At 58.6% G+C, this 26681-nt stretch overlaps 1 protein-coding gene across 1 annotated transcript in view; it reads left to right on the top strand.

Moving 5' to 3' along the window:
- Window positions 1-5735: 5735 nt before the first annotated feature.
- The window catches only part of LOC134429069 (low affinity immunoglobulin gamma Fc region receptor II-like), a 60709-nt gene continuing 39763 nt past the window's right edge, over window positions 5736-26681 (top strand). Inside the window, 8 exon segments of the mRNA XM_063176159.1 lie at window positions 5736-5766; window positions 6428-6448; window positions 6537-6767; window positions 6990-7244; window positions 8187-8456; window positions 8546-8848; window positions 8928-9014; window positions 9555-9576. Of these exon segments, the coding sequence (XP_063032229.1) occupies window positions 5736-5766; window positions 6428-6448; window positions 6537-6767; window positions 6990-7244; window positions 8187-8456; window positions 8546-8848; window positions 8928-9014; window positions 9555-9576 (1220 nt within the window).

Here is a 26681-nt window from a genome sequence, read left to right on the forward strand (position 1 = left end):
CCCCTGTGTCCACCCAGCCACTTCCCAGCCCTGAAACCCCCATTCCCCTGGGAACTCAACCATGCGACCCCATTATCCTGGTTTCTCTCCTCCCTGGGTACCCCCATCCCATAACTGCCATTGCCCAGCACCACCATTGACTTGATCCCATCCCATGGGCTGCTTCTTCCCCCACAACCCCTATGCCCAAGGGTCCCCTTTTTCCCCCAGGACCCCCAACCCTGGCACCCACATGCCATGACCCCAAATCCTTGGGGACCAGGTTCAGGGGATCCCTGAATCGCCCCAGGCATGGAGACCCCAATTCCCCTGGACCACCATTCTCCTGGACACTGATCTTGGTTCTCCACATCCCCTGAGCCCCCCACTCCTGGCAACACCATCCCGCACCATGTCCCCAGACTATGCAGCCTTGTCCCCAGCCTGTGCCCAGCTTGTGGCCACCCTGCCCCCACCAAGGGCCACCTACACGTGGGGACAGACGTGACCTCGCTTCCTTCCCCTTCATCCGAAGAGCCGCCAGCCAGGGGAGCGGTGGCCACAGCAGCGAGTGACAGCCAGTGCACATGGCTGGGGACACCGGGATGGCCGGGAAGGTGGCGCTGCTCCTGTGGGGTGAGTGCCCCGGGCATGGGCCTGACACCCCTGGGATGGGGAGGGGGCACAGGGAGGCTGTGGGGTCCCCTGAGGTCCCCAAGGCCAGCAGAGCCAGTCCATGGTACTCACATGGACCTTGGTGGGACTGGGGATGTAGGGTGGCTTTGGGGACAGGAAGAGGGGGCAGGAATTTGGGGATGGGGATGTGGGGCCAGGAATGTGGGGACTGGCACCTTTGGGCTCAGGTAGCTCTGAGCATAAGGACAAGGAAACTGGGATGCAGGGACAGAAGGGGACAAGAACAGTGAGGATGTGGCCATGGGGATGGGATCGTGAGCTGGTGGGGGTGACCCGGGACAGTATGGGCTGTGTCCATGGTGTCCTTGTGCCCGGGGTGCCCACAGTGTCCCCATGTTCTGCCTCAGCCCAGGGTGACCTCGGTGTAACTGTTCCCAAGGTGCCTGTGCCACATGGATGTGGTGCACGGGTGACTGTGACACAGACATGTCCTCGTGCCTCTCCAAATCTTTTGAGGGCAGACACACTTTCCCACAAGAACTGCTGTCGCCACGGGGACAGTTTGGGGACAGCCCCCACACCCTGTACTCCAGGTGCTGCTGTCCCTCCAGGGCCAGCCCCACCCAGCCCAGACCCTCGACTTCACTGGTGAGTCCTCGGGGGATGCCATGACCCCACCCGGCTGTCCCCAGCCCCACACTGGCCCTGGCAGGCTGGTGTCCCCTGTCACCCACAGGTGCCCAGACCACCCAGCTCCTGGTGAAGTCCCCCTGGAGGCCAGCAGTGCTGTGGGACCTGGTGACACTGACCTGCCAGGGCTCGGGGTCCACCGTTGCCACCACTTGGCACAAGGACAGGCAGCGCTGGTGGCAGGAAGGACGCAGCAACATCATTGTCACTGCAATTGGCACCTATATGTGTGACAGACCTGGCACTGGGTGCAGCTCTGCTGTGAGGGTCTTAAATGGTGAGGGGGGTTTGGGTGTCCCCATGCTGGCACCCGTGGGACCCCAAGGGCTCTGGGTGTGTTACGGTGCATGGGTCACAAGAGTGGGAGACGCCAGTGTTGGAACTGGGGACTCCTGGTGTGCTGTGTGTGACTCAATGGGGCAGTCCCAGTGCAATCAGGTGTGACAGGACCCCTCTGTCCCCTAAACTATCTGGTGCTGCAGGTGCCAGCGCAGTCGCTGCTGAAAGGGGACACGGTGACACTGCACTGCCGGGGCAGGCGGAACCACACGGTCACCTTGGTGTCCTTCTACCACAAGGGGAAGGAACTGCAGGGGATCTGCAATGGGACAGAGCTGTCCCTGTCTCCTCTGCAGCTGAACGACAGCAGCAGCTACAGCTGCCGTGGCCAGGTGGGATCCTGGGGGTGGAACGAGTCAGCGCCAGTGACAGTGACAGTGCACAGTGAGCACCCCACAGCCCCCACCCTGACATCCCCACAGCCCCTCCCCAGAGATTCAGGCCCACAAATCCCCCTCCCCTCTCCTGCCCAGAGCTCTTCCCGGTGCCGGAGCTGGAGGGTCCCCCCAGGCCTCCTCAGCAGTCCGCCCTGACTCTCAGCTGCCTCAGCACCCCCAGCCCCCTGCAGCCCCCAGCCCCCATCCTGCACATGTTCTACCGGGACAGGCAGGTGGTGGGGGGCCCGCAGGGCTCCCCATAGCTGCTGCTGCCTGCTGTGGGGGTCTCCCACTCGTGGAATTACAGCTGCCAGGTACACTCTGAGAGGAAGAGCAGGACCCGGCTCCACATCACAGTGCAAAGTAAGTGTGGGGATGGGCTCGAGGAGTGCCCAAACCCCCCCCAGGTCCTTTGGTTGGTTACCTCCATGTCCCCCAGACACCTTCCTTGTGTCCCCTCACTTCTCCCCTGTGACCCCTCATATTTCCATAGTGTAACCCTATCCCCAACGTTCTGATTCACACCCATTCCCCAGTCCATATCCCTCCACACTTGCTGCCAGCCCCTCCCTGTGGCCTCAGCCCTGTCTGTGTCCCTGCAGTGCCTGTGGAAAATGCCACCATCTCCCCTGGTCCCCGGGCACAGCAGGTGTGTGCAGGTGACAACATGACCCTGCACTGCTCAGTGCAGGTGGGCTCAACCCCTGTCACCTTCACCTGGCTGCACAATGGGCAGGACGTGGTCCAGGGTCCCCTCCTGGAGCTCAGGGACATCGATGTGGGACATTCAGGCACCTACCAGTGCGTGGCCACCAACCAGCTGGGATAGGATGGGCACCGTGTGTTCCAGGCACTCAGTCCAGAGCTGGTCCTGGAGGTGACACCTGGCTCACCCTGGGTCACAGGTGGGGTCCCACACAGTCACCAGGGAGTGCCAGACCGCCTGTGTGTGGATGATCCTGATGTTTCCCCTCTGTTTCTTGCAGTGGCCACAGGGGTTGGCGGAGCCCTTTTTTTCCTGCTCCTGCTCGTAGCTGTCATTGTGGCCTGGCACCGGTGGCACCGTGTGGGTGGGTGAAAATGAGGGGAAGAGGGTCCCAGGGAAATTTAGAGGCCCTCAGAATTGGGGAGCGATAGATAAACACCGACAGCCCTGGAATTGTAACTTTGGCTGGGGTACCTATAGTGTTTGGGAAGGTGCTGGAGGGCCCTACAGGGATTTGGAGGTTCTTTCAGGGGCCCCAGGAGCGTTTGGGGGATCTCTGTCCCTGCTTGGCTTGAGGCTGAGTTGGTCAGGGGCACTGGGGATGTTCATGAATTCTGGAGGCCTTCCAAGATGCTTGGGGGTCCTGTGGGAAATTAAGGGCCCAGTGGAGGCTCAGGAATCCTGAGGGAGCTCAGGACCCTGAGATCCCACAGTCACCCCTCTCCTCTTTCCTCTGCAGCCACCAGGAAGAACCAGGAAAGGTTAGTGGGGGCTCAAACCACACTCTCCCCTTTTACCCAAACCCCCATGACCTCCCATTCCCTTTCCCACATCCCCTTTATTCCCTCAGGACTTCCCTGGATCCCCCGGCCCCCCCAGAGGAGGGGGAGGTGCTGTACACCCACGTCGTGGTCCCCAAGAGAGCAGGGGGTGGGTACGGGGGGGACACACACAGAGGGACACGTCACCCACGAGTGTCACCCCACCCAGATCCCACAGCCCGTGTCTCTCACAGCGTCCCCCCAAGCCACCACCCTCCAGGATCCCCAGGTGACCTATGCAGAGCTGCGGAGACCCCAGGGGCGACCACAGGAACCCGGTGACATCTAGGGGAATGTGCTGTGACACTGGGGGGAACTGGGGGACACTGAGGGTCCCCACCCATGGGCACTCACTCTTGTGTGAGCTGCCCCTAACAACTGCCCAGGGGTAGAGCCACTGACCAATACTTCCACACTTTTCTCTCTATTTTTGTGGACAAAGTCAGAATCCAAGCATTCTTTCCATGAGGTTCCTAAAGGCTGAAGATTTTGTTCAAGAAGGAGGATCCCAGGAAGGTTGCTGGCATATTGTTGTGCCATTTGCAGTAGTTTTGTGGTTCTCTCTGTCCCTTACAAAGAGGAACAAAGGATCAATTGCTGCATTTCCAGGCTGGTTCTCCCACAGCTGCCCCTGCCATGGGGGTTTCCAGCCAGCCCTGCTCTGAAAACCATCAAAGGCCCTCACAGAGACACTGCTTCAGCTCCCTTTGGGTTGTGTGCTTCTTGCAGAGCTGACCAAACCACAGGCAGGCCTTCTCCGACCCCACAGAATTCTCACCTCTGCAGCAGCTCTAAAGCTGCCAGAATCAAAGCCAAGGGGCCAATGGGGACCCTCAGGTTCTGGTTGCCACCTGCAGCTGGCCAGAGCAAGGCTGGGCAATAGCCATCCTTGTGCTGGGGGGCTGGGCCATGGCTTGGCCCCACCCTTGGATGGCCACTGGCTTCAAGGAGCAGGAGTTTGGGGCCTCCTTCCTGCTCAGGGTTCCATTACCCAGCTGCTCTTGCTGGCTCAGATCCAGCAGGGGATGAGCAAGAATGGAGAAGTCTGGACCCCCCCAAAGCTGCCAAGCTCCATGACAGGACCCTCTTCCCCAGCATGTGTCCTCCCTGGGACAGGATTCCCCCAAGACAGGAGCCCCCTGGATGTGCCCCCTAAGGACAGAACCCTTCCCCCCCATGTGCGAAAGGTGTCAAACGGCCTTTTCCTTCTTCTGCAGGAGACAGAAACTGAAAGTGTTGGGGGGTAAAAGCTGAACTCTCCCATCCCCCACAGCCTCCCCAGCCCTCCCAGCAGACCCCTCACCCCTGCTTCCCCCACCCTGGGCTTTCCCCACCCTGGGCTTCCCCCAGCCTGCTCCAGATGCCCCCAAGGACCATCAAGGCACAAACTGGGGGGTTGTGAAATTGAGGGGCAAAATGATGGAAATGGAATAAAGAGAGGGAAAAATCACTGGAGGCGGGAGGGCACAAACCCAGAGCAGCTCAGAATCTCTCTGGGGTGACACCCTGGACACCGGCACCATGTGGGGGTGGTGCTGGCTCTGGGTCACCCCAAAATCTGAAGCACCCAGGGAAGGAGCTGCAACCCATGGGCTCACCCAGCCACTGCCCATCCCTGGCACCCCCACTACCCCGGGAACAGAAACATGGGACCTCCATTCCTTATGTCCCACTCTCTCTGCAGCCCCCATCCCAACACTGACATTCCCTAGGATCTCCATGGCCCAGCACCCCATTCCCAAGGAACCCCTTCCCGTTCATTCCATCCCCTGAAATCTTCCTAGGACCCACCATTCCCCCATCCCATGAACTCAAATCCTTGGAGCCCACATTCCCCTGGGACTCCCATCCCTGAGTCCCCCCAGGTATGGAGACGCTCATTCCAATGGCACCCCCATTGCCGGATATCCCCCCTCCTCAGGACCCCATTTACCAGTGACCCCATTCCTGCCTCCCCAAAACCACCGAGTTCCCCACTCCTGGGAACCCCATGACCCATTTAGTCCCACCCAACCGTGCCCCAGCCTGTCCCCAGACTGTCCCCACCCTGCCCCCACCAAGGGCCACCTACACATGAGGTCAAGACCTGACCTCGCTTCCTTCCCCTTCATCCAAAGAGCTGCCAGACAGGGGAGCGGTGGCTACAGCAGCGAGTGACAGCCAGTGCACATGGCTGGGGACACCGGGATGGCCGGGAAGGTGGCGCTGCTCCTGTGGGGTGAGTGCCATGGGCACGGGCCTGACACCCCTGGGTTGGGGAGGGAAGGGGGCACAGGGAGGCTGTGGGGTCCCCTGAGGTCCCCATTGCCAGTAGAGCCAGTCCATGTTACCCACAGTGGACCTGGGTGTGACTGGGGATGTAGGGTGGCTCTGGGGACAGGAAGAGGGGGCAGGAATTTGGGGGTGGGGATGTGGGGACAGGAATGTGGGGACTGGCACCTTTGGGCTCAGGCAGCTCCGGGGATAAGGACAAGGGAAAAGGGATGCAGGGACAAGAACGGTGAGGATGTGGCCATGGGGATGGGGTCACTGGGATGGGATCATGAGCTGGTGGGGGTGACCTGGGCCAGCATGGGCTGTGTCCGTGGTGTCCTTGTGCCCGGGGTGTTCTCAGTGTCCCCATGTTCTGCCTCAACCCGGGGTGGCCTCGGCGTCCCTGTTCCCAAAGTGTCTGTGCCACAGGGATGTGGTACACGGGTGGCTGTGACACAGACATGTCCCCCTGCCTGTCCAGACTTTTGGGGACCACCCACACACTTTCCCACAAGAGCATCTGTCCCCACGGGGACAGTTTGGGGACAGCCACCACACCCTGTACCCCGTGTGCTTCTGTCCCCATGGTGCCACCCCCACTGAGCCCTGTACTTTCTCCCTTCCAGCCCAGACCCTCAGCCTCGCTGGTGAGTCCTCAGGGGATGCCATGGCCCCACCCTGCTGTCCCCAGCCCCACACTGGCCTTGGGAGGCTGGTGTCCCCTGTCACCCGCAGGTGCCCAGACCACCCAACTCCTGGTGGAGCCCCCCTGGAGGCCAGCAGTGCTGTGGGACCAGGTGACACTGACCTGCCAGGGCTCGGGGACTGCTGGTGCCACCACCTGGTACAAGGACGGGCAGTGTTGGTGGCAGGAGGGACAGGACCGCCTCACTGTCACCAAGAGTGGCACCTACACATGTGACAGACCAGGCACTGGGCGCAGCCCCCCCTTGACAGACGTAGATGGTGAGGGGAGACTTTTAATGATCATGGGGGCCCCAGAGCGTTAAGGGTGGGCTCCATTCCGTGGATGGCCTCACACCCCTCGTGTGACAAGAACCAGTGCCCTGCACACAGGGACATCCCAGTGCACCCATGAGCACCCCAGAGCACCCACATGTCGCCGGTGCTATGGGCACCCACATCAGAACAGTCTCATCAGTGAGATGTGACCTTCCTGTCCCACAGACCAGCTGGTGCTGCAGGTGCCAGCGCGGTCACTGCTGAAGGGGGACACCTTGACACTGCGCTGCCGGTGCCGGCAGGACAACCATCTCACCAGGGTGCGATTTTACCGGGAGGAGAATGATCTCAGCAGGTCCCTCAAGGGAAACAAGCTGTCCCTTTCACCTCTGCAGCTGCACCACAGCGGCCGCTACCAATGTGAGGGCGTGGTGGGGTCCTGGCAGTCACGGTCAGCACCAGTGACAGTGACAGTGCATGGTGAGCACGCCCATGGCTGGAACTTTAATATTTTGACACTCCCAAAGCCACTTCCCAGTGCACTCAGAGTCACAGTCCTCACCTCTCCTCTCCTTCCCTGAGCTCTTCTCAGTCCCAGTGCTGGAGGGTCCCCGCGAGCTCACTGAGGGGTCCTCCCTGACTCTCAGCTGCCTCAGCTCCCCCAGCCCCCTGCGGCCCAGAGCCCCTCTCCTGCACGTGTTCTACCGGGATGGGCAGGTGGTGGGGGGCCCACAGGAGTCCCCGCAGCTGCTGGTGCCCACTGTGAGGGTCTCCCACTCGGGGAAATATGGCTGTGAGGTGCGCTCCCAGGGGGGGTCCGTGCAGAAGAGCAGCAACCGGCTCCGCGTCACGGTGTGCAGTGAGTGCAGGAATGGGCACGGGGAGCCCCCACAGATGCCTCGGGTCCCTTATACTGCCTGGCATCTCCCAGCCCTCCCTGACGCCTGCTCTGGGGCACCCAACCTTTTCCAGATCCCTCCCTGCCCCCCCCATCCTTTCTCGGGTCTCTCCTCGGGACCCCCAGTCCATACGTGGGTACCCTCATCCTTCCCTGGTGCATTTTCTGTGTCCTGCCATCCCTGCCCCGGGCCTCTCCTGAGCTCCCCCCATTCCTGGCTTGTGTTTCCCTCCATCCTTCGTTGGGTCCCCTCCCTCATCCCTGGGTCCCTCCACCCCTCTCTGAGGTCTCTGCACATTGCCCAAGTCTCACCATCCCCTCCCATGGTCCCCGTACCCTTCCTGGTGTTGCCCACCTCCCTCTCCAGGTGTTCCCTCCCTGACCCCCTTATCATCCCTCGGGGTTCCTTTCTAAGCCCCCCTCCCCCAATCTCTGCACCCCTCTCCCTCACTGGAATTCCACTGCCCCTCCTTGACACCTCCCCCGGGTCCCTCACTGTCCCCTGGTGTCCCACTCTCCCGCAGGGGTCCCGCCCTCGGGGGTGTCCCTGTCAGTGCAGCCCCCTGGGGGGCAGGTGACACTCAGGGACAGCCTGGTGCTGAGCTGTGCGGTGGCCGCGGGGACAGGTCCCCTGTCCTTCTACTGGCACCGGGAAGGCTCAGGGGCACTGCTGGGCACCGGCCCCCACCAGGAGCTGTGCCACGTTGGGGACAATGACAGCGGCCAGTACCGGTGCCGGGTCAGTGACGGGAACAGCGTGGCCGAGAGTGACCCCCTGAATGTCACCGTCCTGGGTGAGCGGGACCATCGGGCTGGGGGTGACCCCACCCACAGCAACCCCATTCCACCTCACCAGGTACAAGCACCGTCTCTGTCCCCGCAGTGCCCGTGGCCATTGCCACCATCACTCCCAGCCCCCTAGCACACCAGGTGCATGCAGGTGATGCTGTGACCCTGCGCTGCTCAGTGCAGGTGGGCTCAGCCCCTGTCACCTTCACCTGGCTGCACAATGGGCAGGAGGTGGCCCGGGGTCCCCTCTTGGATCTCGGGGACATCGATGTGGGACATTCGGGCACCTACCAGTGCGTGGCCACCAACCAGCTGGGACAGGACGGGCACCGCGTGTTCCGGGCTCTCAGCACTGAGTTGGCCCTGGAGGTGACACCTGGCTCACCCTGGGTCACAGGTGGGGTCACATAGGGTCACCAGGGTGTTCAGGACTCCTGCAGTTCAGAGTGACCCCAATGTGTCCCCTCTGTCCCCAGCAGTGGCTGTGAATGTCAGCAGGACCCTCCTGTTCCTGCTCCTGCTCCTGGCTGTCATCGGGGGCTGTCACTGGTGGCACCGCCAGGGTGGGTGACAATGGCGGGGGGACAAGGTCCTACAGGAACTGGGGGGAAGCTCCACACACTGGGGGTCTGTTGGGGCATCACCCAAAGCCCCTGGGCTGGAGGAAACTGAGCCCCCAGTGACCTTTGCTTGGGGGTCTTTTGGAGGCTCCTGGGCTGTCCCAGGAAGGGCCTTGAGGAATATTGGGGTGACACTGGGATCTCCTGGGGGCTTCTAGGGAGGTGTTGGAGAGTTGTGCAGGGATGTTAAGAGCTCCTCAGGGATTCTGAAGCAGTTTGGAGGCTTCTCTGCATTCCATTCTTGGGGTTCCTGGAGGCTTGAGGGGTGCTCAGATGTTCAGGGTTCCTGGGGAGGGGGCTGGAGTACCTGGGTGCCTCAGGTGTTCTGGGGCTCCTCACGGGTGCTTTGGGGTACAGGGGCCTGGGAGTCTAGTAGAAATCAGTGTCTGGTGGGGGCGCAGGGCTCCAGTGGGCATTTAAAGGTCCCAGGTAGGGTAGGGGCCCAGGGGACTACATGATCACCCCATCCTCTTTTTCTTGCAGCTCTCAGGAAATCCCAGGACAGGTGAGTGGGGAGTTCCAGCCATGACTCTGCCTGACCCCCTGCCCAGACACCCCTCAGACCCCCCTTATCCCCACAGGGCCCCCCAGAACCCCCTTATCCCCTGGAGGTGGGGGAGGGGCTGGACATGAGGGGGCAGGGGGTGAGTATGGGGGATGGGTGGGGACATGGACATGTCACCCATGGATGTCACTCCAAGCCAGGTGTCTCTTCCTGTCCCCCCCAAGGACCCCCAGGTGACCCACGCAGATCTGCCAGGACCACATGGGCGACTGCAGGACACCAGTGACATCCATGGGAACGTGCTGTGACAAAATGGGACACTGGGAGTCCCCGTCCCATGGCTCCCGTGGTGGCCCATCCTGCCTGGGGTGATGGCCACAAGTCAGGGGGGCTGCACAGGGCACCCAGTGCTCCCCTTTCCCCATCCCAGTGCTCCCAGTACACCCATGGCTTGCCAGCCTCGTCCTAGTGCTAGGGGACACTGGACCCATTTCCTTTTTATTTAGTCCAAAATGCAGCTTTTTGGTTAAATTGGTAGAGATGGTGTTTGTTCAGCTTTGTTGAGCTTTAGGAATGGGATTCTCCAGTTCTGTGTTGCCACTAAAACCAGGGGCTGCTGCCCCTTTCCCTACCGCTCCCCATGGAGGCACAAAGATCCCTAAAGTCTGAGACAAGAAAAATTTCCTGAATGAGCAATGAAAGAACAAAACCAACAGCAACAAGGTTCAGAGCCCAAATTGTCACACAAGGAACGATTCCCAGGGGAAGCCACCAAAAAAGAACAATCCCCAAACACTTCCCCCCCCCATCACGTTTCCTCCACCAGAGGAATCTGGCAGAGCCCTGGACCTTCCTTGCTCTGATGGCCAAAGTGGCCTTCAGGAGGCTCTGGATTCTCTTGTCCCCTGTCCCAAACCCCTCCTCTGCCATGTTCCCCACACGAGGATCTCACAAAGGCACTGAGGAGGTTCCTGAGCCTCCCCCTTTCCCGGGCAGTTGGGTTCAGGCCATGGCACAGGGCAGGGTGTCAGAAACAGGAAAAATGTGAAGTCTGGAGACATTTTGGAACAGCTATGTGTGGCAGGGGTGGGACAGACCTTGCTTTTGGTGAGACAGGGCCCCATCTTTCCATCATCTGTCAGCCATGGCACACTGGGGAAAGTGTGACGCTTTGACAAAGCCAGCTCCTGAGTAGCCAGGTGACCAGAAGAGCCAGCTGGGGAGAGGGCCCTTGGTGGCCCAACTGGCTTAAAAGGCAGAGCATGAGGTAGCCAAGTCCCTGGCCCTATCTGCTCATGGGGTGTCTGTTCCACGCTGGAACCCAGAAGTTGGTAACTCATTTAAATGAGAAATATCTGCCAAGGAAACTGGGGGAAATTCCTGGAATGGAAAGAAACCCATCTCAGAAAATTTTTTTAATTTCAAAGATGATCTGGCTTCCAGGCTAAAGTGTAGGAAAAGGAATAACACCTCTTTGCTGGGAATATGATAAACCAGAACAGAACAAACAACACAAACCCAGAACTTTCCCTCCTGCTCAGCGCTGTTGGTTTTTGTGGCAGTTATAACCGCGGCCAGCAGGGGGCGCTGCAGGGAGCACTCCCGGCCGCCACAACCACATCCGCCACTCCACAATACTTTTCACTATCTGAACAACATGGCAATATTTAATCAACAGTATAATCAATAATGTAATATCAATTCATATAATATCCAGTGAAAGTCAACTTCCATCAACTTGTTTCTGTCAATATATACCAGTAAAGAACTGTTACTCGTATTCCCACCTAAAAGCCCTGTAATTTCAAAGTTATAATAGTTCAGAGAGAAGGGGATCGTATATTCCACTCCAAGGGAGGTTCCCACCTTGTTCAGCTTGTTTGAAAGAGATGAACAAAGAAACACCATTTCTGCCAGTTTAATCAAAGAGCTGCATTTTTGTCCCAGGAGCAGGGAACCAGGTCCTGTGTCCCCTTGGAACTGGGATGGTCACCAGTAAGCCACCTCATTGGGAGCACTGGGATGGGGACTGCAGAGACACTAAGCACACTGGGCTTAAGAGAATCAAATCTGATTTTGAGTTATGTCTCAACATATGCTACACATGAGGTGAAAAATGACTCTGTGGGTTGTACATGTGCTGGGAACCCTGTCCCTGGCGAGGCTTCACACAACAGAGAATCAGGGGAGAGAAAGCTTCAGTGATCGGGCTGTGAATGACCCCCAGTGGCTGGTGGGACAGATGCCTGAGGAAAAATATCTGTGAAAAAACACCCGGGAAATCAGGCTGTGGGAGGAGACTTTGCAAATAAAAGCAGATAACTGTGACAAAACACGAGTGTTTTGCTTTAGGTTTCTTGCAGGGATCAGGGGCTCGCACAGAGGGTCAGTTTGGCCCTCCTCCACTGTGGGATTTACATTCTCTGAACCTGAGAGAAGTAGTGGGAGAGGCAAAGAATGATCCAAACAATTCTTATCTCATTTTCTGCTCCTGTGTTGATCACATGCGGAATGCATTGTGGAAGATTGTTTACCTGAAGGGAATCGGTGATTGGATTCTGATGTGAGAGTTTTGATTCACTGACCATTTGAATCCAGGTGTGTGTGTGTTGGGACTGTCGGCTGACAGTCATGAGATTGTGTTCAGTGGAGTGCAGCTGAGTGCTTGGCAGATTCAGTTTAGATGTAATGTTATATAATATAGAATAATATAGTATTAAAAAGTACTTAATAAGCCTTCTGATAAGATGGGGTCGGATGCATCATTCCTCCTGGACATCCAGTAAAAATACCATCGACAATCCCCTCCCTTGCCTTTTCTTTCAGTGGTCCTTCTCCCCTGCCTCTATCCATTCTTTCCTGTAGTGCTGCTTCCCTGAGGCAGCTCATTCCTGCTCGTCCTGGACATTCCTTCATTGCTCCCAAATGGAGTGGATGCTGCCTGCACCCACCCGCTGCCTCTGCCGCATTTCCCATGCTGCCCACAGCACTGAGCCTGCTGCACCTGCCCACCGCAGCCCCAGCCCGCGGCAGCCAGCCCAGAGCCACCAGCGCCGCAGCACCAGCCCGCAGCCAGCCCGCAGCAGCCAGCCTGCAGCCATCGCTCGCCCATGCCAGAGACACGCAGGTGCCGTCCCTGGAAATCACGCCCAGCCACTCACAAAAGCCATGTGGGCTCGCCCTGGCTTGCAGCATACACACTCCATCTGCCCAGCTGATGCCCACAGAGCGCCCGGGCTCCTGGCAATAACGCTGTCCCTGTCTTCTGTTTCTCTCTCTATCCTTGTCCCTTTATGCTCCCTTCTATCCCCCTTTGGTATGAACGCTTACCCTCCTTTATCAATAAACAGTTCTCAGATATAATATTGCCACTTTTGTGCTTCATTTTCACCCGAGAAACCTTTCAGCAAGAATCCTCCCCGACTCCCCCATTTACAGTGGGATGGGACAGGGGTAGTAGGAGGAGGAATGAGGAAGCCCTGGGTGTACTGCAAGCACTGTGGGGAGAGAATGGGGCAGTCCCTGAGGGTACTTGGGCACTTGCATGGGGCTGGGGAGCCCCTGCAGGTACAAGGAAAGGAATGGGGGAGCCCTTGGGGGTACTGGGAGAGGAAATGGGGAGCACAGGGTGCCCTGTGTAGCCTCCCCCTGAGCCATGACCACCTCCCTTGGAAGGATGGGCAACCACAGGAGCCATGGAGGGAGCACCCCCAGTGTCACCCAGTGCCTCCCATTTCCCAGAGCATCACAACATTTTGTGTAGATTGTCATAGATGTCACTGGGTTCCCACGGTTGCCTTTGCAGCTCCATGTACATCGCCTGAGGATCCTCCACTGGGGGTGCCAGGGGGTCTGGGTGGGCCCTGTGGGAATAAGGGGGTGCATGGAAGGGGATGGGAGGTGCTGGGGGTTTGGGTGTATCATGGCTGGAGGCTGCACTCACCTTTCCTGGTGCTTCCTGGCATCTGCAAAGGAAAACTGGAGGGGTGACTTTGGAGACCCAGGGGCCCCCATCCACCCTTGGGAATGCTGAACCACTACCAGACACACAATTCTCCCCAGGCACCCCAGTATCCCTGATGCCCCCCCACTATCCCTGACCCACCCCACTTGCACCAACACCCGGAGCCCCCAGAACCCCGACCCTGGCATGGAGGGACGCTGACAGAACCCCCAACACCCCTGCAGGAGCCTCCAATATCTCTGAGCCATGGTCACTGGCGGCTCAGCCCCTCCTAAGTCAGGGTCCGTGGGTGCCGCCCTATGGCCCCCCTTTTCTGAGGGCCTTCCCACCTCTCTCCTCGACCATCATCCCCCCATTGTCACCCACCCACATGGTGCCACTGGTACCAGGCCACTATGACACCCACGAGCAGGAGCAGGAACAAAAGGGCCCCACTGACCCCTGCGGCCACTGCAAGAAACAGAGGGGGACACATCAGGGTCACCCATCACCCCAGGGGTCCTGCACTCCCTGGTGACCCTGAGTGACCCCACCTGTGTCCCTGTGTGTCCCTGTCTCTGGCAGTGTCACCCCCAGGACACTGGGGATGATGGTGGCATTGTTCACGGGCACTGCGGGGACAGAGACAGGGCTGAGGCCACAGGGAGGGCAGCAAGTGTGAGGGGATAGGGACGGGAGGATCGGTGTCGTGGTGGATGTTGTAGATGGGGTTACACCACAGAGGGGTGAAGGCACCCAGGGCAGATGTGGGGAGACAAAATAAATATTTCTGGAGGCCATGCAGGTGCCCAACCAGGGAAAATGGGGGGTCTCTGGGTGCTCCCCGTGCCCATCCCCACACTCACTGGGCCCCGTAATGCAGAGCCGAGCGGTGCTGTTCCGCATGGCCCCGCCCTCGGAGATGGAATTCTTCGAGGAGAAGCCGCCCATACCAGGCACCAGCAGCTGCGGGGAACCCTGATGGCCCCCCACCACCTGCCTGTCCTAGTAGAACACGTGCAGGAGGGGTGCTCGGGGCCGCAGGGGGCTAGGGGTGCTGAGGCAGCTGAGAGTCAGGGGGGACCCGACGGTGGGATCAGGGAGACCCTCCAGCACCGGCACCGAGAAGAGCTCTGGGAAGGAGAGGAGAGGGGAATTTGAGAACCCGAGTGTCTGAGGAGGGGCTGTGGGGGTGTTGGGTTGGGGGCTGTAGGGTGCTCTCCGTGCACTGTCACTGTCACTGGTGCTGACCCCCAGGATCCCACCCAGCCCCTGCACCTTTAGTGGCCACTGTGGTGCAGCTGCAAAGGGAACAGGGACAGCTTGGTCCCACCGCAGAGGACCCCCCCAGTTCCATCTCCTCTCGGTGGAAGGACGTCGAGGAAAACGTGCTGTCCCACCAGCCCCGGCAGCACACTGTCACCGTGTCCCCCTCCAGTAGTGCCTGTGCTGGCCACCTGCAGCACCAGCCAGTCTGGGGGAGAGCACCACAACACCCCCATTGGGTCACACGCCGTGAACCAGGCTCCCCGATTCCAAAATGAGTTCCACCCACACTTGGATGCTCTGGGATGTCCCCAGACCAGGGGACAGGATCTGGTGACGCATGAGGTGACCCATGGAGCGAAGCCCACTCAGAGCCCTCGGGGTCCTTGCGTGTGCCAGCCTGGGGACACCCAAACATCCCCTCATTGTTTGAGACTCTCACGGGGAGGCTGAGCCCACTGCCGGGTCTGTCAAACTTGTAGTTGACACTCTAGGTGACACGGACAGTGTTGTGTCCCTGCCATAAATGCTGCCTGTACCTTGTACCAGGTGGTGGCACCGGCGCTCCCCAAGCCCTGGCAGGTCAGTGTCACCCAGTCCCACAGCACTGCTGGCATCCAGGGGGGCTCCACCAGGAGCTGGGTGGTCTGGGTGCCTGTGGGTGACAGGGGACACCAGTCTGCCAGGGCCAGTGTGGGGCTGGGGACAGCGGGGTGGGCCAGGCATTCCCCGAAAACTCACCAGTGAGGCTGAGGGTCTGGGCTGGAAGGGAGAAGGGACAGGGCTGGGTGAGGGTGGAACCAGGGAGACAGCAGCACAGGGGTACAGGGTGTGAGGACAGTCCCCAAACTGTCCCCGTGAAGAAAGAGGTTCTTGTTGGAAAGTGCATGGTGGTGCTCTCCTAAAGAGTTAGTGAGGCAAGGGGACATGTCTGCTTCACAGCCACCCGTGCATGTCCTTTTGGCACAGGCACCTTGGGAGCAGGGACACTGAGGCCACTCTGGGCTGAGGCAGAACATGGGGACACTGTGGACACCCTGGGCATGAGGACACCATGGACACAGCCCATGCTGGGCCCAGGTCACCCCCACCAGCTCATGATCCCATCCCCATGATCCCATCCCCATGGCCACATCCTCACTGTTTTTGTCCCCTCAAGTCCCTGCATTCCCATTCACTTCTCCCTATCCGCCGAGCTACCTGAGCCCAAAGGTGCCAGTCCCCACATTCCTGGCCCCACATCCCCATCCCCAAATTCCTGCCTCCCTGTTCCTGTCTCCAAAGGCACCCTCCATCCCTGTTCCCACTCAGGTCCACTGCGGGTAACATGGACTGGCACTGCTGGCATTGGGGACCTCAGGGGACCGCTAAGACACTCTATGCACCCTCTCCTCCCCATCCCTGGGATGTCATGTCTGTGCCCGGGGCACTCACCTCACAGGAGTAGTGCCACCTTCCCAGCCATCCGGGTGTCCCCAGCCATGTGGACTGGCTGTCACACACTGCCGGGAGTGGCTGTCCCCTGGGTGGTGGCTCTTTGGCCAAAGGGGAAGAAAGCGAGGTTCATGTCATGCGTAGGTGGCCCTTGGTGGGGCAGGGTGGCCACAAGCTGAGCACAGGCTGTGGGCAGGGAGGGGAGAGGAAGGGGACAAACCTGGAGGTGACACAGTGGGACATGGGGTTCCCAGGAGGGTGGGGCTCAGGGGGTTTGGGGTCCCAGAAATGGGTGTCCAGGGGAATGGGGGGTCCCTAAGGAATTGTGGTCCTTGGAAATGGGGGAGCTGAGGAGGAGGAGTCACTGGGGATGGGGTTGCCATGGCTGAGGGGACTCAGGGATGGGAGTCCCAGGGAGACGTGGGCTCCAGGGATTTGGGGTCATGGGATGGGGATGCTGGGGAAATGGGAGTTCCCGTGGGAATGGGAGGTTCCGGAGAGAATCAAGGTCCTGGGGAAAGGAGGATTTCAGGGGATGGAATGAGTAGGAGAGGGTTCCTTGGGAATGAGGGCTCCTGGGCCATGGAGTTCCTGGGGAATATCTCTACTGGGATATGGGTTTAAGAGAGCGTGGGGACATAAGAAATGGAGTACTCATGATTTGATTTCAAGGAGAATGGTGGTGCCAGGGATGAGCAGTGGTTGGATGGGCCCATAGGTCCGAGCTTCATCCCAGACTGCCTTAGATTTTGGGGTGACCCAGGGCCCAGCACAGCCCACACAAGGTGCTCGTTGCCTGGGGGTCACCCCAGACAGATACCTAGGGGGTCTGGGTGTGTGGAGCTGCTGCAGAGGTGAGAATTCTGTGGGGCAAAAAGGCCTGGCTCTGGTTTCCTCAGCCCTGCAAGAAGCACAAAACACAAAGGGAGCCCAAGCAGTGGCTCTGTGAGGGCCTTTGATGGTTTTCAGAGCAAGGCTGGCTGAAAACGCCCCCCTGCAGGTGCAGCTGTGAGGGAACCAGTCTGGAAATGCAGCAATTGATCATTTGCTCCTCTTGAAGAGGGACTAAGAGAACCACAAAACTACTGCAAATCCCACAGCAATCTGCTCAACATCCTGACCTGGACCCTCCTCCTCCTCCCTGCCTTGCCGTGGATGGACAGTGGCCGCATGCCCTGCACCCACCACAGCCGCTCTCTCACTGCTCTCCACACCTGGATGGGGGGAGAAAATTGAGCAAAGGATTCCTGGGTTGAGACAAGGACCAGGAGAGATCACTCATCAAATCCTGTCACGGGTAAAACTGCGCGGAATTAGAGATATGAATTGAATTTATTGCTGACAAAATCAGAGCAGGATAAGGAGAAGTCAGATAAACCCTTCAATACACCTTCTGCCTGTTGTGAATAACAATGTAGTCATTGGCTTTCCCGATTCTATTGGTTTTTCCAAATTATTTTGATATAATACAGATTGTAATCAGTTTTTCACTGCTTTTGATTTGACAATTTGTCAGCCTGTTTACCCTAATCCCTGTGTAGAACATATATTTTAGTGTGATAAATACATTATAGTTTAGGCTCTCCCAGAATATCAAGACAGAGACAATGCGCATTGCAACATTAACTGTTGCATAAGTAGCTAATGCCTTTTTTTGTGTAACTAAGTGACAACGGTGAGAATAACTCAGATAATTTTTGAAATAGATATTGTTCATTTAAGGTACTGGTGGAGTATCTCATCTGTATGAGAAGAACACATTGAAAAGTAGCAAATAAATAAACATCCAAAAAGAGAATGCAAAGAGGAACTTACCACTGACTCTTGGGCTATCAAGAACTGTCAAACCACAGAACAGGGGAGCCTTGTGAGGACATGAAATATATAAATTTAATCTGCACTTAGGCATGTACTTCATGAAAATGAATCAAAGATCAAACCAAGCATAAGAATTCCCAGAACATGTGAACTGGAAAGTATGTTTGAATATGTATAACACTCCTGAGTATGTATTTCACCAATACAATGAAAAGGTATGTAAGAAGAATTGCTGTAGTTATCCCTGTGCCTCTGGCAGCTGCCAAGCACCCAGCATGCTGTTTACTGACCCTTTTATCCCTTATTAAACATTTAAGAAATTTACAGAGTGAGCCTTGTTTCTCACACAGTTTGACCAAAATTTTTGAGTACAATAAGACGGAAAAATGTTGTGTGCTCGTTCAAAACTGGTAGGGGGAATGAGGAACTCCATGGGGTGCAGTGAAAAGGAAGAAGAGACCCCTGAGGGGAAACGATGCCCCCAATGACCCCCAGTACCCTCCAGTTCCCCCCAGTGCCCCCAGTGTCACAGCACGGTCCTGAAGCCCCCGGAACTTCTGCACCACCGCAGGGCCCCAACTCCCTGGTGCACCCAACCCTCTTTGTCCCCAGAACCCCAAGCCTGGCAGGGAGGGGCATCCCCAAACTCCCCCAGGATCCCAAAAGATCCTCCAACTTTCCTGCACAGCCCTACAGGAGCTTCTCAAACCCTCCAGGAGCTCCCAGTGCACCACAATTTCCTCAAAGCCCAGCCAGGGATGGCCCTGGAGCCCAACCAAGACTCTCCAAATATGCCCCACATTCCCCAGGACCCCCAGCCAAGGTCACTGCAGGCTCAGTGTCCCCCAGCTCAGGGGCTCTAGGTGCTGCTGATTTCTGCCCCCACTCTTGGAGCTCCCCATCACTCCAGGGCTCCCATCACCCCCATTATCACCCACCCCGGCCGTGCCACCAGTGACAGCCCCCGATGACAGCCAGGAGCAGGAGCAGGAACAGGAGGGTCCTGCTGACATTCACAGCCACTGCTGGGGACAGAGGGGGACACACTGTGGTCACCCTGAACTACAGGGGCCCTGAACACCCTAGCAACCTTGTGTGACCCCACCTGTGACCCAGGGTGACCCACGTGTCACCTCTAGGGCCAGCTCAGGGCTGAGTGCCCGGAACACGCGGTGCCCATCCTGTCCCAGCTGGTTGGTGGCCATGCACTGGTAAGTGCCCAAATGTCCCACATTGATGTCCCTGAGCTCCAGGAGGGGACCCTGGGCCACCTCCTGCCCGTTGTGCAGCCAGGTGAAGGTGACACGGGCTGAGCCCACCTGCACTGAGCAGTGCAGGGTCACGTTGTCACCTGCATGCACCTGGTGTGCCAGGGGTATGGGTGCGATGATGGTATTGGCCACGGGCACTGTGGGGACAGAGACAGGGCTGATGCCAGAGGAAGGGGCTGGCAGCCGGTGGGGGGGGATAGGGGTGGGGGGGATGGGTGTGATGGGGGATGTTGGGGATGGGGTGAGGGGACACAGGGTAGACGTGGAGGGACCCCAAAAAGTGTCAGGGGGACATGGAGGTGCCCAAGCAGGGGATCCAGCGTGCTTGTCGGAGCTCCCCGTGCCCATCCCTGCACTCACTGCGCACCGTGACCCGGAGCCGGGCGCTGCTCTTCCACGTGGCCCCTCCCTCAGAGGGCACCTGGCAGCTGTAATTCCCTGAATGGGAGACCCCCACGGCGGGCACCAGCAGATGCGGGGACCCCTGCGGTACCCCCACCACCTGCCCGTCCTGGTGGAACACGTGCAGGAGGGGGGCTCGGGGCCACAGTTGGCTGGGGCTGCTGAGGCAGCTGAGAGTCAGGGGGGACCCATTGGTGGGCTCAGAGGGACCCTCCAGCACCGGCACTGAGAAGAGCTCTGGGAAGGAGAGGGGAGGTGAGGACTCTGACTTTGAATCTGCTGGGAAGTGGCTTTTGGGGTTGTCAGGAGATTGGAGTTCCAGCCGTGGGGGTGCTCACCATGCACTGTCACTTTCACTGGTGCCGACTGTGCTCATGGTGACATTTCAGAGTCCACCAAGCCCCCTGAAGCTGTAGCACCGCTGTGGTGCAGCTGCAGGTGGGATAGTGACAGCTCATTCCCATTGAGGGACCTCCCCACCTCCTTGTTCCCACTGTAGAATCGCATTCCAGTGACCAACATGTCCTGCCAGCGCTGGCAGCGCAGTGTCACCGTGTCCCCCTCCAGCAGCTCCCACGACAACACCTGCAGCACCAACCAGACTGTGGGACATGGGTGTCCTGTCACACTGGGGATCCCATTTTCATGGAGATCCCCGCATTGGGTCACATGCAGCACACCAGAGATCCCCAATTCCAACACGAGTCCTCCACACTGAGATGCTCTGGGATGCTCACCCTGCATTGTCACTGTCACCGGCACTGAACCTCCCAGAACCAGGACCTCACCCAGCCCCTGCAGCGATAGTGGCCATTGTGGTTCAGCTGCAAACGTGACAGAGACAGCTTGGTCCCATCGCTGAGCCCCTTCCAGTTTCTTCCCCTCGTGGTAGAAGACATCAATTTGACCGTGCAGTTCTGCCAACACCGGCAGTGCAGTGTCACCATGTCCCCCTCCAGCAGCACCTCCAACAGCACCTGCAGTACCAGCGAGTCTGGGGGACAGAGGGATGACACACCTGATGACACCAGGACTCCCCATTGGGTCACACCCAGAGCACCAGGGATCCCCAAATCCAACAAGGGGATCCCCCCCCACTGGGATGCTCTGGGCTGTTCACAGAGCAGTGGATGGGCTCTGGTCACGCAGGAGGTGACCCATGCAGAGGAGCCCACCTAGAACCCTCGGGGTCCCCACAGTTTCCAGGTTGGAGACACCCAAACATCCTCTCAACATATAAAATGCTCACGGGGAAGCTGTGCCCTGTGCCAGGTCTGTCACACTTGTACGTGCCACTCTCGGTGACAGTGACGTTGTCATGTCCCTGCCCCCAGTGCTGCCCGTCCTTGTACCAGGTGGTGGCACTGGTGGCCCCGAGCACTGGCAGGTCAGTGTCACCCGGTCCCACAGAACCGCCGGCCTCCAGGGGGGCTCCACCAGGAGCTGGGTGATCTGGGAACCTGTTGGTGACAGAGGAAAACTGCCATGTCCCACCTTGCTGTCCCCAGCCCCATGCTGGGGACTACCAGGACCAGAGTGGGGCTGGGGACAGCGAGGTGGGGACATGGCATCCCCTGAGGACTCACCAGCGAGGCCGATGATCTGGGCTGGAAGGGAGAAGGGACAGTGATCAGTGGGGGTACCTCCGTGGGGATAGAGACACATGGGGCACAGGGGGTGGGGGCTGTCCCCAAACTGTCCCCGTGGGGACACCAGTTCTTATGGGAAAATGTGTGTGAGTGGACCCCAAAACATTTTGAGAGGCAGGGGGACATGTTTGTGTCACAGCCACCCGTGCACCACATCCCTGTGCCACAGACACCTTGGGAACCCTGTGTGTGGATACCCCGGGCACGAGGACACCACGGACACAGCCCATGCTGGCCCAGGTCACCCCCACCAGCTCATGATCCCATCTCTATGGCCACATCTTCACTGTTCTTGTCCCGTTCTGTCCCTGCATCCCAATTCCCTTGTCCCTATGCCCACAGCTCCCTAAGCCCAAAAGTGCTAGTCCCCAAATTCCTGTCCCCACATCCTCATCCCCAAATTCCTGCCCCTTCTTCCGGTCCCCAAAGCCACCCTATGTCCCCAACCCCACCAAGGTCCACTGTGGGTACCATGGACTTGCTCTGCTGGTATTGGGGACCTCAGGGGACCCCACAGCCTCCCTGTGCCCCCTCTCCTCCCCATCCTTGGGCTGTCAGACCCTGGGGCACTCACCCCAGAGGAGCAGTGCCACCTTCCCGGCCATCCCTGTGTCCCCAGCCATGTGCACTGGCTGTGACTTGCTGCTGGGGGTGGCTGTCCCCTGGGTGGTGGCTCTTTGACCAAAGGGGAAGGAAGCAAGGTCAGGTCTCATCCTCATGTGTAGGTGGCCCGTGTTGGGGGCAGGGTGGCCACAAGCTGGGCACAGTCTGTGGGCAGGGCGGGAACAGGATGGGGACAAGTTTGGATGTGACACAGTGGGACATGGGGTTCTCAGGAGTGGGGGGCTCAGAGAGTTTTGGGAGCCAGGGCTGGGTGTCCAGGGGAATGGGGGGTCCCAGGGATGGGGGCCCTGGGAATGGGGATCCTGAAGAGGGGGAATCACCAGGGACAGGGGGTGCCATGGGAATGGGGATACCCAGGGCTGGGAGGACTCAGAGATGGGAGTCCCAGGGGAATGTGGGCTCCAGGGATTTGGGGTTCATGCAATTGGGATGGTGGGGGAATGTGGGGTCCCGTAGGAACTGGGGTCCTTGGAGAATCAAGGTCCTGGGGAAAGGAGGATTTCAGGGGATGAAATGAATAGGAGAGGGTTCTTTTGGAATGGGATACTGGGCCATAGAGATCCTGGGGAATGGGGTAGAGGTCCCATGCAACGCAGAACATATAGGAATGGGACACCCATGATTTGATTTCCAAGGGAATGGAAGTCCCAGGAATGGGCAGTGGCTGGGTGGACCCATGGGTCTCAGGGTCCTTCCCTGGGTGCCTCAGATTTTTGGGAGACTCGTGGCCCAGCACAGCCTCCACAAGGTGCCGGCAGTCAGGGCGTCACCACAGACAGATTCCAAGGGGCTCTGAATCTGTGGAGCTGCTGCAGAGGTGAGAATTCTGTGGGGGAAAAAGGCCTGTCTGTGGTTTGCTCAACCCTGCAAGAAACACAAAACCCAGAGGGAGCCCAAGCAGCAGTTCTGCGAGGGCCTCTGATGGTTTTCAGAGCAGGCCTGGCTGGAAACCGCCCCTGCAGGGGCACCTGCAGGAGAACCAGTCCAGAAATGCAGCAATTGATAATTTTCTCCCTTTGCCCAAGGTTCTGAGAGAGCCCCAAATACCCTTCAAAGGCAACAACAATCTGTTCAAAAACCTGATCAGGTCTATTATCCTTCCTGTCTCAAACCTGCAGCCCTTTGTAACAGCCTGAGAAGAATTTTTGGGTTCTGACCATGGCTGCTAGACATGAGGGAACAGTGTGGAAATATCGAACAGGGGCTCACCCACAGCAATGGTGGGGCTGTGGGGAGTGACCCTGTCTGGATTCCAGGTGGTCCCAAAGCTGCTCCATCCATGCCCTCCTCACCTGAGTGAAAGGCTGAGGGTTTGCAGGAATTGTGGTGTAAAGCCACCCGAGGTGCTGCTGTGGACCTGAGACCTGCCTGGGGTCAGGTGCTGCCTTCCTTCCATTCAGGATCATAGAGAGTGGTTGTGGGTGTTGTGCAGGGTGTGTGCCTGCCCCAGGACACTGTTACACTACCCGTGGGCACTGGGATCCAACCTGTTGCCTTGGCGGTTTCTGCCCGCTGCCGGTGGTGGTGCCGGGACCGATTGGTGGCCGCGAGTTTGCAAAAGGAGCGATTTCCCCTCCTGCCTCCCGTCCGAGGCCACCATGGCCCCTGAGGGGATGGAGCTGGACCGGGGCGCCCCCTGCTGGCCGGAAGTGCTCCCTGCAGCGCCCCCTGCTGGCCGGAAGAGCTCCCTCCAGCGCCCCCTGCTGGCCGCGGTTATAACTGCCACAAAATGCAACAGCGCTGAGCGGGAGGGAAATTTCTGGGTTTGTGGTTTTTGTTCTGTTCTGGTTTATAAATTTCCCAGTAAAGAGCTGTTATTCCTTTTTCTACAATTTGGCCTGGAAGCCCAATCATTTTTGTAATCAATAAAAGTTTTAACATGGGTCTTCTTTTTATTCCAGGACAGTTCCCACTTTCTTTGGCAGACATTTCTCATTTAAATGAGTTGTCAACTCCGGGGATGAGACAGACATTCCAAGAAAGACAGGGTCTGGGATTTGGCAACCTCATGCTCTGCGTTGTAAGCCAGTTTAGCTACCAAGGGCCCTCTCTCCAGGTGGCACTTCTGGTCACCCAGCCACTCAGGAGCTGGCTTTGGCAGAGCCTCACACTGTCCCCAGTGTGCCACGGCTGACAGACTGATGGACAGACGGGGCCCTATCTCACTAAAAGCAAAGTCTGACCCATCCCTGCCACACACAGCTGTTCCACAATGTCTCCAGACATCAAACTTTTCTTGTCTCTGACATCCCACCCTGTGCCATGGCTGGATCCTGACCTGCTCTGAAGAAGGGGGAGGCTCTGGAACCCCCACAGGGCTTTGTGACATCCTCGTGGGTGCAACAAGGCAGAGGAGGAGTTTGGGACAGGGCACAAGAGAATCCAGAGCCTCCTGAAGGCCACTTTGGCCATCAGAGCAAGGAAGTTGCAGGACCCTCTGGTGGAGGAATTGTGAAGGGGAGAGTTTTCACAGTTTGTTCCTTTTGGGGACTTCCCAAGGAAATTGATCTTTTTGTGAAAATTTGGAATCTTAACATTGGTGCTGTAGCTTTTGGTTTTATTCTCTCTCTTTGCTGTTTCAGGAAATTGTTCTTCTCTCAGCCCTTTGGGATCTTTGTGCCTCCACAGGGAGGGGCAGTTTTTAGTGGCAGCACACACACGAGTGGGTGCCCATGGGTGGGGACACCCAGTGCCCCCCAGTTGCCCCCAGTGTCACAGCACAACCTCAATGATGTCACTGGGATTTCTTGGTCGCCCTTGTGATCCCCGCAGCTCCACGTAGGCCACTCAGTGTTACTGGTGGTCGGTGATGCTTGAGGGCCCTGCAGGACAGAACGGTTGGGGGGACCAAAGGGGAAAGGGTGTCACCACTGTCACTGTCCCCCCAATCCACAGTACTCACACTGCACATGTTTGGTGCTCACAACGTGGGTGTACACAACCTCTCCCTCCTCTGGGAGGGCCAGGGGATCAGGGGGGGTGCTGTGAGGAAAAAGACAATGTGTGGGAGGTGATGGAGACTTGGGACATGCGGGAAAAAGGGGACTCATGGTTGAAGACCCCACTCACCATTTCTGCTGCTTCCTGGCAGCTGCAAAGGAAAGAGGGTAATGGTGACTGTGGGGTCCCAGGGCCCTGCCCCCTCTCAGGATTCCTGAACCCCCACAGGACCCGCAATTCCTCTCACGACCCCCAAGCATTTCTAAAGCCCCCCAGTTTATGAGCCTCCCCAGTGCCCTGGGCCAACTCAGCCTAAAGAATTCAAAGCCCAGCAGGGACAGACATGCTCCAAATACTGCCAGGGCCCCTGAAAGAACCCCCAACATCCTTGCAGGACCCTCCAGCACCTCCCCAAACCCTACAGGACCCCCAGGCAAGGTGAGTTCTGGGGCTGTGGGTGCTGCCCTATCATGCCCACACTCTGGTGCCCTCTACAGCTCCCTAGCACCCCCTGTCCCCCTATTGTAACCCACCCACATGGTGCCACCGGTGCCAGGCCAAAATGACACCCACGAGCAGCAGCAGGAAGAAAAGGGCCCAACCGACCCCTGCGGCCACTGCAAGAAACAGAGGGGGACACATCAGGGTCACCCAGAACCTCAAGGGTCCTTCGACCCCGAATGACCCTGTGTGACCTTACCTTTGTCCCTATGTCCCCACGGTGTCACCAACAGGGCCAACTCTGGGCTGAGTGCCCGGAACACACGGTGTCCGTCCTGTCCCAGCTCGTTGGTGGCTATGCACTGGTAGGTGCCCGAATGTCCCACATCGACTGCCCTGAGCTCCAGGAGGGGACCCCGGGCCACCTGCTGCCCATTGTGCAGCCAGGTGAAGGCAACAGGGGCTGAGCCCACCTGCACCAAGAAGCGCAGGGTCACGGGGTCACCTGCACACACCTGGTGTGATAGGCTGCCAAGGGTGATGGTGGCATTGGCCACGGGCACTGTGGGGACAGAGACTGGGCTGAGAGCACAGGGAGGGGCTGGCAGCTGATGTGGGTGGGTAGGGACAAGGGGGGTGGGTGTGATGGGGGATGTTGGGGACGGGGTCACACCACAGAGGGGTGAGGGGACACAGAGCAGAGGCGGAGGACACAAGCATGGTGTCTGAGGGACATGGAGATGCCCAGGAAAGGAGACTGGAGGAGACTGTGAGGGCTCCCCGTGCCCATCCCCGCACTCACTGCACACCGTGATGCGGAGCTGGGTGTGGCTTTTCCGCACGGTTCCCCCCGGGAGCGCACCTGGCAGCTGTAATTCCCTGAGAGGGAGACACCCACAACGGGCACCAGCAGCTGCGGGGACCCCTGCAGGCCCCCCACGACCTGCCCATCCCAGTAGAACACGTGCAGGAGGGGGGCTCGGGGCCGCAGGGGGCTGGGGGTGCTGAGGCAGTTGAGAGTGAGGGGGGACCCCTGGGTGGGCTCGGGGGGACCCTCCAGCACTGGTCCCCGGACAAGCTCAGAGCAGGAAATGGGGGCTTTGGGAACGGTGACCCCGAGTCCCTGGCGAGGCACTATGGGGCTGTCGGGGTGGCGGCTGTGAGGTCCTCACCATGCACTGTCACTGTCACAGGCACTGACTCCTGCCATCCCTGTGATATCCCATTGTTCACCCAGGCCTTGCAGTGGTAGCGGCCACTGTGGTTCCGCTGCAGAGGGGACAGGGACAGCTCGGTCCCATTGTGGAGCACTCTCAG

The sequence above is a fragment of the Melospiza melodia genome, chromosome 25 (assembly GCF_035770615.1).
Source record: "Melospiza melodia melodia isolate bMelMel2 chromosome 25, bMelMel2.pri, whole genome shotgun sequence".
Taxonomy (NCBI): domain Eukaryota; kingdom Metazoa; phylum Chordata; class Aves; order Passeriformes; family Passerellidae; genus Melospiza; species Melospiza melodia.